Below are 16,568 nucleotides of genomic sequence, written 5' to 3'. Positions count from 1 at the left end.
ACTGGCCGGTATGTATTTCTATAAATTTGTTGGCATAGTCACTTGGAAACTTGGCTGATTTATCTTCTGTTGCTTGCCATATTTCAGTAGGTATTCCATCGCTTCCTGTAGTTTTTCACCTAAGTAATGATTGGAGTGCTGCCTGAAATTAATTTTCTAGGACTAGAGGTTCTCATAAGTAAGGAATATCTTCTAAGGTATCTTGGATGTCTTCAAGATGTCTCCAAAAGATCCTTAGCTCTTCCTCAATAGCACATTGAGTGCAATCTGAGCTGAGGGACCCATCATCCAGCATTATATTGTCAACCATTTTATATTTCTATCCATTGGTTTTACTGGTAAAAATACTGAAAAGGATTACCATTGCTTTCTCCTATACTGTATGAACTGACACCTTTGCTATTGTCACTAAAATGATCATCTTTTTGCAGCATCTTTCTGCAGACCAATGTAGGTGGCAGCTGGCATGACTGTCCTACATTTGGTGACCCTGCTGAAAAACAATACTCTTGTCATACTCTCCAACATTCTTCATTCCCACCTCCCATAATACCTCCCCCCTTTATAATGAGGCAGCACAGAATAAAATAAAGTGCAGAATTTAAAAACCCACTTATATAAGTTCTGGTTTTTTTAAAAGGATAAATGAGTGTAATAACTAAAAAAAAAGGATATACCACAAATGATATAGTAGATAAATTCCAACGTTACTTTTTCTTAATGTGCTACCAGCAGCCCTTACTTAAGCTTTGTGCTTTCTTTTCTTTTTATCATGCCTGAACTTTTAAACTCAGTAACTTCAAGTTTTAACCTATCTAAAACCGATATTTCAAAACAGTCTGGAAATATTTTGCATATTTTCATTTTGTTAACTGCCCACTGAAAAAAGAAGAAATGAGCACACTCAAACTTGGGATGTTCAAACCTTAGTCCAGGCACAAAAGAACTGAAGGTAAAAAAAACAGCCATTACAGACCAATTGGCTAAAGAAATACAACCACACTTGAGCCCCAAATTTCTGTTGCTAAGCAAGACAGTTCTTAAGTGAATTTTGCCCCATTTTATGGCCTCTCTTGCCATAGTTGTTAAGTGAATCACTGCAGCTATTAAATGAGTAGCAGGATTGTTAAGTATATTTGGCTTCCCCATTGACTATGTTTGTCGGAAGGTCACAAAAGGAGATCACATGACCCTGGGAGACTGCAACTGTCACAAATATGAGTCAGTTGCCAAGGGTTGAATTTTGAGCACGTGACCACAAGGATGCTGCAGTGATCGTAAGTTTGAAAACGGTCATGAATCACTTTTTCCAGTGTTGTTGTAACTTTGAACAGTCACTAAATGAACTATTTTAAGTCGAGGACAACCTGCATTGAAATGGTTCAGTGCTTAAGAACTATTGAGAGATAATAAATTGCAGCAGAAATAGATTTAAGTGCTGTTGCTTCGACAAAGCATACTGTATGGAATGGGCAGAAAAGTAGGTATATAAAATTAATAATGTTGTCCTCCTTCAAGGAGACTGAAAAATACATTTTTTTAAACAGATTAGGATTGTTGGGTTAAATAATTAAAGGTGCGGTCTGCCAAACCACATTTCATTTGACATGAAAGTTTCCTTTTTGATACACAGTCATAGAAATATGATTGAAGCAACCAAAAGAGTGGGAGCTCTATTGTGGAAGTTATTTTTGAATTTAATGACAAATTAAAAGATTTTAGGCAGCTAGATTGATGATTGAACTGTGACAGCCACTACAGTAATTCGAACAATCAAACGTTTAGTAGCAAATTATACAATTCTTATAAATTTATAATATCACCAATATCTAGCTAAGAAAATGATTACAATAGATAGGCAGGGTTGGGATTTATAGTTATAAATTTTATATCATATATGGATTACATCTGCTCTGTCTTGATTTTAGCAAAATTTATGACAACCTGATTCTCCATCTAGAAGAGAAGTCTAAAAACTTCAGAAGACATTACAATGCAGCCATTTCTAAACCATATAAATACGTGAAATTTTGAGAACAGTTTTTATATAATGCATAGAAAATTTCTTAATTCACCTAATTATGTAATCAAAAAGGGTGTCTATTTTATATTTACTTATGGTAAATATTTTTGTTGTTACTAATATTATTTTAATGAAAAATGCCTCTTTTCCAAAGTTAAGATATATAGCACATGAAACTTTGTGAAAAATCTATTACCATTATTTTGAACTGGTAATATCTGAATGTTTCCTTGTGTAAAAATAATATCCTGCACATTGAAACATAGTATGAGAAAGCTAGCCTTCATTATGCTTTTTTGTAATTCATTTTAAAACAAGTAGAATTCAGAATTTTGATCTTTCCCATTTGCTTTTTAAAAAAATAATATAACCGAGGGATATAGATTCATAAGTAGCTAGTGATGTATTAATATTCCTCATTCATTTGACCACTGTGTACTTTTAAATTACAGCATAATTTTTCATCACAGTTTAACTATTTTGAAAAAGCATTCTTTCTGGTCTTAGTCACAGCCAATTAAATGATATTTCAACTTTAGTAACAATTGTACAATAAGACATGAAATTATATTATCAGCAACTAACCTGTTTGCCATTGTGAGTTACAGATGACAGAATGGTACGTAAAGTCTTAAAACCCATAGCTATATCGAGCAAATGAGCAGCGAAGAAGAAGTTGTTGTAGTGACCAAGAATGGACATGGTTGTATACCAAGCTAAGTACAAGAAAGACTAAAGAAAATGTTAAGTGTCAGAGAACCACTGCTATTTTTCTCATTGCATTATACTCTTTCTTATTATTACATTTCATTTAGAAAATGCTATTGTGCTAAGTATTAAAATGCCTACGAAGGGGCTGATATACCTCAATAACCAAAAAATTGAATCCTCCTAGATTATATTAATGCTAATATTAGGCTTGGGAACTGTTACCAATGACACAAGACTATCGTGGAAGAGACAAGCGTGCATTACATTCTTCTTAAGATATGCACATAGTATAGAGTGCTTTGCACAAATAGAAATAACTACATGAGCTAGTCCTCTTTTCTCAGGATAGGATCTAGCCATAAGCCAAACAATATGGAGGAGCTTGATGCTTATGGACATGTCTTCTGTCTATATCTTTGCCATATTCTGTCACCTCTCATGGCTTTTGTTTTTGCAGTCTTCATTAATACATGGAAAGAAGAAAGTAAATGGAAAGAAGAAAGTGAAATTTCATATAACTGCTATTCCTAAGTTTGACTTGATATTTTAAAAAGTATACAAGACTGCTTGTTAAGACTACAGGATATTACAGGCAAGAAAACTATGCAGAAGCATATCTTAGTTCAATCATTAATGTCACAGAATATGAAATACAACCAATTTAACACATACACAATAATAAACAATTTTGCAAAACTGAAATAGGTTGGCTATTGGAACAAATCAGTAACTTGCTCATATTTATGATTGATTATTGCTATTATTATCAATACACAATCATTCTTTTAATTCTGGCTTTGTTGCTATACTGAAAATAGAACTTCTATCCTCATCTTAAAAAAAAGATTTCCATAACTGATATATTTAATTAATTGTATTTCTCCTCTTATTTAATTGATTTCATATATTTTCTTCATTTCCCTCTCTTTTTCCCATTATCTATTTTAAAACATATGTTCAAAAAAATTGCATAGAATTTATAAAAATGATATATATCATTTGGATATTTATGCTTGTAGGCTTAAATTCATATTAAAACTGTGCATATTGTAAGAGAGAATGCACGAGTACAAGGCTTGTTTCCTTTAAGAAGAATAATGAAGCAAAGGACTTTTTTTTAAAAAAAATTAAAGTACTGCTTACTTACATTATCAGTGAAAACTACACCAAGTTTCCAGATTTGATATTTTGCATCAATAGAACTTAACCTAGTAATATACAAAATAACTTGAAATTAATTAAGGTATTTATTCATTAGCAAATTAAAATATAAGCTTTTTTTCCATTTGTTAGGCTTTCTTCTTGATAGTATGTCCACCGAAATGTTTCAGAATTTTGTGAAGGTTAGTAGATATATTTTTGAAACAACCATTTCAGCAATAAAAATGACTTTTAGATGAATGATAACATTATGTTTGAACAATGTAACATATATACTAACAGAAGTTTCAGCTCTCCAAGATCTGGTCCTTTATGTAGTCAAGGAGACATCATTCAATATAATAGGAAAGTATCAGCAGACTTTAGAGAATCATCAGAATTTGAGTAATACAAAATCTTCAATAAACAGAGGAGAAATTTCTAAAACAGGTCAATGAAGTTCTTATTCTGAGGAGAATTGGAATGCTTATGGAAAGGAGAAAAATAGAAAACTGAGGAGAAGGGGAAATGGCATGTGTTTTCCTGACAGGAACACAGAGAAGCTATTGCCTGCAGTGCAACTTGGGCCTAATGTTCTATTCTCTTATACCTCTTCCAAATTAAAACTGTATGTCAAAGTAATGAAGCTAAAAGAAGAAATCAGGTATCTTATGTGCCAGTGACATGCTATTATTTAAGTTGATTGATCTCTTTAGCTTACTTACAATATTATAAATGGTAGGCATAAGTACTTCAGCTCCAGTATATATTTATAAAGCCTTAGTAAGGGCACATCTGGAATAATGCATCCAGTTTTGGTCACCACATTACAAAAAAGATGTTGAAACTTTGGAAAAAGTGCAAAGAAGAGAAACTAAGATTATTAAAGGCCTAGAGACTAAAATATACTGTACGAAAAATGGTTGCAGGATTTGGGAATGGCCAGTCTAGAGAAAAAGGACTAGTGGGGACATGATAGCAGTATTCCAGTATTTGAGGCTGCCACAAAGAAAAGGGGGTCAATTTATTTTCCAAAGCACCAGAAGGCAAGACAAGAAACAATGGATGGAAATTAATCAATGAGAGAAGCAACCTGGAATTAAGGAGGAACTTCCTAACAGTAAAGACAATTAACCAGAGGACCAGCTTGCCTTCAGAAGATGTTGTGGGTACTTCATCACTTGAGGTTTTTAAGAAGAGACTGGACAGCCACTTGTCTGAAATGATATAGGGACTTTTCTATTCTATTCTATTCTATTCTATTCTATTCTATTCTATTCTATTCTATTCTATTCTATTCTATTCTATTCTATTCTATTCTATTCTATTCTATAACAACAAAATCTGTGTTCCCATTCACATGTGATGATTTTGTAATAACATTGTAATGAACCAGGCCAGCTCTCTGCTTTCAAGGTAATATTACACTCCCATCTAGACTATATCTCCCTAATCTTTCTCAAAGCAATTTTGGTGAAAAGAAATTGGATAAACATAATTAGTCACCCATGTATAGTGATATGCTTGCAAGTGACAATCCATGTTTAAACTCCATTATATTGTGCAATCTGTGAGTGAATTTTTCTATTAGAAAGAATAAGAGTTATAACTTATTGTGTTATATTACAAACTCAAAACAAAGATGCCCAATAATCTAGCATTTTTAAAAATAATTAAAGTTAAGCATATTAGACTGTGAGGTAAGGAATTGATTGGTTGATTGATTAATTGATTAAGTATAGTTGTAGAACACTAACAATTGTCTCATAGCATTTTATGAAATTCACAAAAGCATGTTAAAATACTCCCTCCCTCAAAACAGACCATATTAAAAATAGTTATTTTTGTCCAAATAATTAATGAACCTCAAAGCTATAACTGCCATAACAGTATTGTTATTTATATTCTGTTCTTATTAGGATGCTAAGATCCTGCATTTTCCATGAACTGAATAATCACATAATTTGTGACTGCACAAAACTCTTTGGATCATTATAATGCACAAACACAAACTGTCTATGCATAGGATTGGATTGTTAAAACTTCAGATTTCCATCACAGGGCTGTCCATGCACATAAAAATAAAGCAAATAGAATAAAATAAAATAAAAAATCAGTTGTGTTATTTTAATGCATTTGTTTATTAAATGTAAAGGCCAACAATACCATGAAACACAAGATGCTTCTTCTGGTTTAGTATGTTCCACTGGACTAAAATCCAGAGCATTTTTGTCCAGACCTAAGAGTTCTGCAATGCGCTCTGCTCCATATAAATCACCGTACTTATTGATTACCTTCAAAAAAATATATATATATAAAATATCATGTTTTAATTCAAGCAGGTCTCACTAAGTTTTAAAAATACTTTTCAAAGTTGATGCTCTTTCAAAAACTGCTTTCTCACACAAAGGAGGGGAAGACTGAAAGTGGGGAAAAAGTCTTCCCAGTGACAGCAATCAAACATAACGAAATGCTAAAAATAAAAAAAATCACCTCTGGGAAGAGTATGCAGACGTAGTTTTTGGAGTATATACGTTCCTAATGCTCTGCTGTAACATCTTAGGCCAATCCAATATACGCCTATTATTATCAAATAGGGATCACTGTACTTTATTTAATATTTTTATTTGGAAAAAAAGAGATACTTAAGGAACCTACCTTGCGTTTCACAAACTTGTCCCAATAATTATTTGGAAAAGATCTGTACAAACACAAAATAAGTATTCAAATTTAATAAAACAAACAAAAAAACCAATAAAAGAAGACCCAATAATAACATCCCTCCTATGCAGACACAAAAAAATCCACAAGAAAATCCACAACTCCATCCTCAGTGCTTGGTGCTTTATTATTTTAGTTCAGTACATTATTCAGATGTTATGTTCACACAAACTTTAGAATAAAGTTTCTTTCAGGCAGGGCAAAAAACTCAAAAGAACTATGGAATCATAGGAACAATTTCCTTTTTGTACCTCTAAATTTCCCCCACTTATTTTTATCATTTCCCCTCTTTGTGGTCACAAACATTCTCTCTCTCTCTCTCTCTCTCTCTCTCTCTCTCTCTCTCTCTCTCTCTCTCTCTCTCTCTCTCTCTCTCTCTCTTATTTATCTATGTGTCTAAAGAAATAGACACTAGTCTATAAAAGTATATATGTCTAAACATTCTTATACATTAGATTGATAGTTGATTATATACTTATATGTTTCTGAAGAAATAAAATTTACAATAAACTTAGATTGTTTTTTCTTCTTCAGTGTTTTTCTCATTATTCATCAGGTTTTATTGAGACAGTGTTACTGGCTTTTATTTTTTTAAAAAATATCCTTAAAGATAATAAGCATTTTAGTATTAAAAGTAAAACATTTATGAACATCTACAGCCATTGATAAGTATGATGAAAAGTTTAAGTTCTTCCCTGAAACATAATTCATCCTTTAATGCATTACTTTCATTGTATTCATTTAACTTTATTCACAAATTTCTGTTGACACAGAAACAAGGTGTTTTTAGTGAGAACTGTGTACTGTATAAAACACTGTTTGTTTACACTTCAGTTCTGAATAGGTTTTTCATAAAACACAATGCTAAGGGAATGTAAATTATCCTGAAGTACAGGGCTTTTTTTCTCATAGAACGCTCAGAACGGAGTTCCAGCACCTTTTTTGGATGGAATCTTGTAGGGTAGGCAAGGTGGGTTGTATGACATGTGTGAGTTCTGGCACCTTTTTCTTTTACAAAAAAAGCACTGCTGAAATATATGATAAATATATGACTACAACTGTGTGAGGGGCAAGCCATGCTTCCAGCACTATTTGTAGAAGTAGTAAAATTCACCCACAGTGAAGCGAGTAGCAAAAAAAGAGATAAAAACAAAAGTCTGCTGACTAATAATAATTCTACTTTATTATGCTTGCAAACCTTTGTAACAGGAAGCTCCTGAGATTGGTTCTTTTCTGAGATTTTTCTGAACTTGGAGGAGAAATACTAATATTAATGCTAATAAATAGTAACATTAATTCCACAGTCAGATCTGCATTCTTTCCTAAGCTCTAAATAACATTCAACAGGCATTACTATTCAGTATACAGCCAGTAGTTAAATAAAAATTAGACCAAGAAACTCCTACTTATCTCAAGCTTTACAAAACAAGAAGCATGTCAAACTTCTCTCTGAAAACACTAGAGACTCAGAGGCCACAATTCAAAATTACAACTTGTTAAGTATATATTTACCACAATAGCTATAAAAGCCATTAAAAAGAAATCTAACAATGCTCAAGTGTAATATGAAATACTACACAAGCAATATTCAATTATTTATCCTTTTTCTTCTGACTGTGTGCCATAAGGGGTTGGGGCCCCTCAAACTTTTGAGCAGCAGAAAAGGCTTATATCTATGCACTGTTACTAACAAACCAGCATTTGGTTCAGATCTTGTCAGACCAAACTGTCCCAAAGAGTGGAGTAATTTGTCTGAAGGAAAGATTACATTGGAGTAACACTAATATTTATTTATTTCAATCTTTATGGCCCCTTCATCTCATCATGGTGATTCTGGGTTGCTTCTCTAGTCAGTCATTGAAGTGAAGAGATAATAAGGATCATCATTAAACATTTTCCATGTGGGCAAAAATAAAAGAGCATATTTCACATTCTTGCTTCCTGACTGACAATTAAGAATAGCAATAATAACAATTACTACCAAAATATAGAATATCATTGTTGCAACTAATGAACATATAAGGTTATCTTGTATTATATCAGATGAGTAGTATCCTCTGGTCTCTGGGAAGCAGAATTCTCTCAAGCAACTTGCTGCTACAAACACATTTTGTTTACACCAGGGGTCTTCAAACTTGGCCCTTTTATGACTTGTGGACTTTAACTCCCAGAATTCCTCAGCCAGCGTGCCTGGCTGAATAATTCTAGGAGTTAAAGTCCACAAGTCACAAAAGGGCCAGGTTTGAAAACCCCTGGTTTACACGAATTATATAGAAAGATGGTCAGTGCCTATATCAACAGAAATTGGGATTTGTATCATACTGTACATAAAATATAATTTTATCTGTACAGCCAGAGTCCCCAAACCCTGGTTTGTGGACCAGTACAGGGCCGCGGCATGCAAGCAACTGGTCCACATGAACAAGCAAAGCCCCATCCTTGGGATGCAGGCAGCACACAAAATCACGCACTCCCCGGTCCATGGAAAAACCCTTCTCCATGGAACCGGTCCCTGGTGCCAAAAGGTTGGGGACCTCTGCTGTACAGAATTATGTTGGGTTTACTGTCAAAATAAGCCTTAGTAAAATCCTATTGGAATTCAATATACAATATGGCACTTACGGAGTGTTTATGACTAAACGATCCCACTGTCCTTTAATATCATCTTCAGATGGTTGTTCAGTAATATATAGACCATCAAATTCTAGCTTCCTAGCTATGTCTTTTTCACGTTTGAATACAACCAAGGGAACCTTTAGGGAAAGATATTTTGAAGTATTTTAATGATGTCAGATTTTGAAATGAAGGTAAATATTTTATAATGTCTTGGAGCTGACTGAACAGTTATAGAATTACTGAATTTTACTTTAAATAATCTGCTTTTCAAAACATAAAGTGAATTATTATAACAAATATATTGTTATTTACAAAGCGGTGTTACACTTTTAACTGACTATATGTACAATCATCTGATAATGAATAATATAAATAATAGATGCTATTTGATCTATAAATTGAATTGGATTCAGGATTAGTGAAATGTATCTATTGATCAATAGGTTTTAAATTATTAATAAGTATATTTGGATCTAATCCTGTTTATAACATAATAAAATAACAGAAGGATCTTTCACTTAACATGAATTGTACAATGAAATAAGAATACGGTACATAAGGTATATAAAAGATGAAATATGAGTTAAGATTTGGATATTTTTTTCAGTATCCAGTACTTTTTTATATACAATCTTTAATGTTAACTGAAATCTATGCATATAAAATCTATGTATGCTATTAAGATATCATCAAATCAGGCCTGTGCCTTCTGATTACCGTATATAAAAAATACTTCACATTGTTCCCAGGATCTGCAGCTCTTTTAAGAACACTCCAGTAATTTCTTTGATCTTATTCATTTACCTGCTCTATTCTCTTTGTTTACTTTTACTTCCCAAGCACAGTTTTTTTAGAAATCGATCATTCATTTGAATCATGTACCCAGATATGCGAGTTTCTGCTTGCTAATAATCACTCAAAGGAAACAGTCCATTTTATTTGCTTCAGCCTTTAGATTTATCAGTACTATTTGCAATCCAGGGTACTTTTAATAACCATCTCCAAATCCATAATTTGAGGGGCTCTTTTTTTCATTCCCTCTTTCTCAATGTTCACCTATCATAGGTTGGATCAGTCTGTCAATGTGATTTTCTTATTGTTACTATGACAATAATAATGGTTAGATTGCCTTCAGATGCCATAATGGTTGTATTGTATTATTTTGTACTTTTTGCTATTTTTTTATTTACTCATTGCTCAAAGTTGCCATTAGTGAAGTTACTGACTGTATAAATCAATATTGATTGATTATGTGTCATCAAGCAGGTGTCATCTCTTAGTGACCACATAGATTTCCTCCAGGAATAAATAAATATAAGTAAATAGCTGCATGCTACCAGGGAAAGCCTGTAACCTCTGATAAACCCCTTTCTCAGATTCTCTTGTTCTAGAACAGGGGTGTCAAACTGTCGGCCCACAGGCCGGACACGTCATATGGAAACTGCACCCACCCCATGGCAAAACTGTCCCGATACGTTGCACGACGTCATGTGACATCACAAGTTTGACATGTCTGTTCTAGAAGTGCAGAATAACAGAGTAGGAAGGGACCTTCGACGTCTTCTAGTCCAATCCCTTGCTCCAGCAGAAGACCCTATACCATTTCAGACAAATTTCCAATTTCTTCTTAAAAACCTTCAGTGATGAAACACATAACTTCTGAAGGACCTTATACTAGTTGTCTGATCTCATGGCCATCTGTCTTTTCTACCTGTTCATTTGGAATTTTTCTCTACACATATGGCATTAACCTTGTAAAATCTTAAGCAAAAATTTGCTTGCATGTATAAATTAGTGCTTTGTCCAGGGATTTGCACATTGACTTGCATTTCCCTTCTTCAGTATACTTTTTTTTAAGCATTAGCTGCATCTGGGCAGGAAGTAATATAAAAACCATCCTGTTCCAGATGACTCTTGCTCTAATAACAGGATATAACTTCAGTCTAATTTGAGTGGCATTTCTGGATTTGTTCATTGTATTGAGTTCTGGTTTGTTTTTTGATCCTATCTTCTAATTTATATTTGGGTTCCGATAGCTGTTTGAACTTAGTTCTTGCTACTTAGGTTTAAGCTGTTGCCCATGACTACCTTACACACTAGCGTTATTTAAGATATAGAATCTACCCATGCTTCAATCTATCTTGCATTTGTGATTTTGCTGACTTGGTCTTTACTTCTGTCTTTTAATTTTCTTTATGATCCTCATTGTTCTTCAATCCTGGATTTCATTCCATAATTTCTGAGACCGGGGGTCTCTGGGATGGTTTTAAGGGTAAAGTTTATCTCTTAGAATCTTTCCCATTCTTATTCTCAGATTTCCAAAAAGAAAAGGTTAAAGAAAAAAATCGGCTCTTCTCACTGTACCAGACCATCCTGCAACCATCTGGAAGGCTGGCAAACAGCCTGTCCAATCAATAGATAAATGGTAGCCAAGTGACTTGATGGAAAAATGAGGAAATAAGTGTCTCTTTATAAAATAGTAATATGACAAGAAAGCAACTTGGATTAATAGCTACATCAAGATAAAGGAAATGACTAACCTTCAAACAATAGTATCCAATTACACATAGGAAAGAAATAATAGTATGAATAACGGCTAGTGCCCTAAGTGTAGGTGCCATGTATCCCGTGCTCTCTTGTAAGACAAAGAACACCATTCCTTCTTCATCCTCATCTTCATCTAAAGATTGCCATAAATCAGAATCTTCTTCCATTTCTTCAAATGGTTCTTCTGTCACCTGTCATTCACACATACACACATTCTTCTTATAGTTATAAAACAAAAAATTCCTAGACAATGCTTCACAAAGTCATAAAAATATGTAAGATACTACTTTAAACACAGCATATTCAAATATGTACATGCAAGCTGTTGCATAAGCTATATTGATTTAGCCTAGCTAGATCAAGAAAACATGATACAATTTATAAAATCAGTAAATTAGTGTGATCGCAATTCAAATGGCTTGCTATGAGGCTTCTTATTGCAAGTGGACTATAACGTTGTATTAATTAGTAGATGAAAATTTAAAATATTATAATTGTCTTAAAGAAAACAACCAAGGTGACAATAGAATTGTCCTGTTCTACCAGACTGTAAGTCCTACAACAAAGATAGTATGTATGAAGCACACTGAATACTCTAAATTGTAAAACATTATTACTGAGGTATAAAATACTACAATAGAAACCAATAATAACATAAAAATATGCAACTAAGATTTTTCATCTTTTGGAGATTTAATTGAATTAATAATGTATTAAAGGATATGGAAATATATTCTATATAGGTAGTGGAAAGAAGGGAAAAATGTTTTCTATCTTCCCCGGTCCTTGCAACCCCCAGAATGACTTTCCAAGCTCTTGAAGGACACTTCAGCTTATAAATTGATGTTGGAGTTTGCAGAGAGAAGAAAGAATTTAAGTAAGTATTACCAATTGTTCTTCTGCTTCTCCCGGAGCCTAATTCTCTGCAAATAGATGGAACTATTTATATATCAATGTGTTTGGAATATAACACTATTCGAGCTATAATACTAGTAGTGTTCACTTCCATTATCTAATTTATATTACGGTAATACTAGCTAAGATTTTCAATGTTGTAAATATCACTCTAGAAATTTAGATACCATACATAGAATAGATATATTGACATTACCTTGTAAAAGAGCAGAATAAAATTGATAGCAAAGGCAACAAAAAGTGCAAGAAATCTTAAATTGTAAAAATTTCTTGCCAAATAATGCTGTAGAAAAAACAAGATAAAGAATGTAATCAGTTCACAAAGAAGGTTCAGACCAAAAATATTATAAGGAAATCTATATAATCTTTCAAATTGCAAATCAGAATAAATTTATTTGTTTCAGTTAAATTGATTAGATTAAAATTAATTATATTTCATATCAAATTTTGCTTTCCTTGTTCAATCTCTGTTACAAAAGGCCACACAGAGCGCAGTTGTTATTTTAAGTTTAAAATAAAGGTAAAGATAAAGGTTTCCCCTATCCAGTCATATCTGGCTCTAGGGGATGGTGTTCCCTCCATTTCTTAGCCAGCATTGTCCAAAGGCACATCCATGGTCATGTGGCCAGCATGACTGTAGGTCAGGGTGCATGGAACACTGCTACCTTCCCACCAAACTGGTACCTATTTATCTACTCGCATTTGCATGGTTGAGCTGCTAGTTGCCAGGAGCTGAGGCAAGTGGCAGGAGCTCACCCCGTCATGTGGCACTTGTGTCTTGAAGCTGGCCTGTCAGCTTTCCAGATGACAAGCTCAGCATCTTTAAAGACTGAGCCCTCACACCCCCTTTTAAGTTTAAAATGCTATTATTTAAAAGAGATTCAACATACCAAAACTTTTGTCTGATAAATCTGCAGTACTTTAAAAAAATTAGCCATAACCGCTTCTGGCTTCTCTAACTTCTGTCCATGTCGTTTTCTTTTCTTAGGCTCTTCAGCTTCCAAGTATTCAGAATATACATCATCCTTTATCTTATCATGTTTTTCACCATCCTCCATGCTATAGGAAATGACATGTTATAAATTAGATTTTTTACAAAGCCCATATGTAAACCATAGAAAATCAGACATTATATAAAGTTAATTAAAAGGTATACATTTAGGACAGATGAATTTGAAGATGTGCATCTTTCAGTATAAATATATGAATTTCTGTAATTTCCCAAAAAGTACTTTATATACAAATGTTAATGAATGCATGTATTCTAGCAATTTTCTGTTTAATCTTTTCAGATTTGGCAAGGCAAATAAAATTTAGAGAAGTACAAAAACTGCATAATAATAATATTTTAATTGCATATTACATGGAAAATACAAATTAGTAGGATAAGATTGGCCAGGACCAGTTTTTAATTGCCAATTTTCTATGTATTAGGACACTTATTCCATTAAAATTTCCAATCAGATGTTAGTTGTGCATGAAGGTGCCTTTTAATATATTCCCCTGGTCTACATTCTGCAGTTGCAGAGATTGCAAGGCATAAGAATTTCTCTGGGCTAATACTTCATAAGCAATAGCTTAACAGACGATAACAACTGAAAATGTGCAAAAATAATGATCAAATGTGCAATCAGTTTTCAAACTACAGTGGAAACAGATCATATTTTATTACTTTCTTGACTTTGAAATTTTGCCTCTTAATACTTGTAATCTTGCCAATGACAGTCAAGGGAATTGTGTACACACATATATGGTGAAACAGCAGTTGCATAACAGTTTAAATATTATATTGTTTGAGAGTAAGCATAAATGCATTTATAATGTAAGGACAGATAGATAATTTTAAATATAATATATAGATATAGATATTTTTCTATTCAAAAAGACAAATTATTATGTTGATATAACTAAAAAAGGAGTGCAAATGTGAACAAAACCATACAGGTAGTCATCAACTTATGATCATTTGTTTAGCAATCATTAAGAAGTTACAATTGCTCTGAAAAAAGTGATTCACCAACATATTTAAAACCACTGTAGCATTTCTGCGGTCATGTGACTGCAGTCCAGATGCTTAGCATAAATGGTTCCCGTTTATTTATTTATTTATTTTATTAATTAGTTTTCTATACTGCCCTATTCCCGAAGGACTCAGGGCGGTTTACAGGTTTATGTCTGATGCTGCATCCTGGGGTCACACAATTGCCATTTGTGACCTTTGCAAAGAGCTTCTGACATGAAAGGTCAACGGGGGCAGTAAAAATTACAAATCACGATCATGTCTGGATCATGGATGCGGTCACACAATGCTTCACTTAACAATCACACTGTATTTTCCTGTCCCAATTGTGGTTGTAGATCAAAGACTATCTGTAAATAAGTTGTGGGGGTTTTTTTGCTCTTGGAATTAAATTTTCAGGCAATTCCATAAACGATCTCTATTATTAACAAAAAGATTTGCTTTGGTTTTCAAGAATTTTGTTAGAAAACTACACTGTGACAAAGGTGTCATTGAAACCAAATCCAGGTTCTTTTGTATTGCTAGTTCTACAAGGCATTTGCCATCAGATGACTACCCTTTTTAATCCAATTTTTTGAGACACTTCAAAAATTGTTATTTGTATTTTTTATTAAATAGCTACAGTAAAGCTTTCTCCCTAAAACAGGGGTCTTCACAGTTGGCCCTTTTATGACTTGTGGACTTCAACTCCCAGAATTCCTCAGCCAGGCACATTGGCTGAGGAATTCTGGGAGTTGAAGTCCACAAGTCATAAAAGGGCCAAGTTTGAAGACCCCTGCTCTAGAAGCTATATTATGGGAAGTTTCCCTAACAACTGTTGCATTGACGTTAGGGATTAACTTTGCTTTGTTTGTTTTATTCAATGTATTTTTGTTGATGAATGACCAAAATAAAGTTTCTGTCCATCAGCTCCATTAGAATTAACTGAACTTAAAATATGGAGGGAAAAGCTGACTGTTGCATTGTAAGATTGTTACAATATTGAAAATATTCATGAAGTTTCTTCAACCACATTTTCTAACATAAAAAAACCCCACGACAACAGTATTTAACTACATATAGCTTACTCAGCCTTCTCAGATTCTGTTCTTGTTTCTGAATCATCACCCCTTGTAAGTTCAGGTAGCTGAAATTTTTTGAAAATATACAGAGTTTTAATATTAAGACATTTCCTTTCAAAATTATCCAATCAATTATGAATGTTTCAATTAATTAAAATCATGCTTACAGCCCTGTGACCTACTTGTGAGCTTCAATGTCGTATCCCTCTTCACCCAAGTGCCAATCAAAGAAGCCTTGACAGCTATCCTAAATAAATACAACCCCCCAAAACACATCCTAGATCTGACCAACCACTGCCTATCTAACACATACTTCATCTACAATGGACAAAGATACAAACAAATGGAAGGAGCACCCATGGGATCACCCCTTTTACCTGTCATCGCAAACCTCTACATGGAACACTTTGAAACCCTCGCTCTAGAAAAATCCAACCACAAACCCAAACTCTGGCTCAGATACGTAGATGACACCTTCGTAATCTGGCCACACGGCAAAGAAAAACTGGATGACTTCCTCACACACCTCAATAGCCTACACCCCAAAATACAATTCACCATGGAAACAGAAGCTAACAATCAACTTCCCTTCCTTGATGTCTTAGTCTACAAGAAATCCAACGGCTCCCTAGACACACTATCTACCATAAAAAAACACACACAAACCGCTATCTGAACGCACTCTCACACCCCCACCCAGCACAGATCAACTCCGTAGCCAAGACACTCATCTCCAGAACAAAACACCTAGCTGACGAACAACACCAAAAAACCGAACTACACACTCTCACTAATGTACTAACAGCCAATGGAT

General features: G+C 33.6%; 1 protein-coding gene across 1 annotated transcript in view; it reads right to left on the bottom strand.

Moving 5' to 3' along the window:
• The window catches only part of RYR3 (ryanodine receptor 3), a gene marked incomplete at both ends in the record, with an annotated part of 317,059 nt that overhangs the window by 19,132 nt on the left and 281,359 nt on the right, over positions 1-16,568 (bottom strand). Inside the window, 9 exons of the mRNA XM_083354752.1 lie at positions 2,609-2,755; positions 3,882-3,942; positions 6,041-6,168; positions 6,533-6,575; positions 9,218-9,348; positions 11,752-11,949; positions 12,870-12,956; positions 13,564-13,732; positions 15,761-15,819. Of these exons, the coding sequence (XP_083210878.1) occupies positions 2,609-2,755; positions 3,882-3,942; positions 6,041-6,168; positions 6,533-6,575; positions 9,218-9,348; positions 11,752-11,949; positions 12,870-12,956; positions 13,564-13,732; positions 15,761-15,819 (1,023 nt within the window). The remainder of the gene's footprint in view (positions 1-2,608; positions 2,756-3,881; positions 3,943-6,040; positions 6,169-6,532; positions 6,576-9,217; positions 9,349-11,751; positions 11,950-12,869; positions 12,957-13,563; positions 13,733-15,760; positions 15,820-16,568) is intronic.

This window comes from Vipera ursinii, assembly GCF_947247035.1.
Source record: "Vipera ursinii genome assembly, chromosome: 1".
Taxonomy (NCBI): Eukaryota; Metazoa; Chordata; class Lepidosauria; order Squamata; family Viperidae; genus Vipera; species Vipera ursinii.
This window is presented reverse-complemented; position numbering and strand designations above follow the sequence as displayed.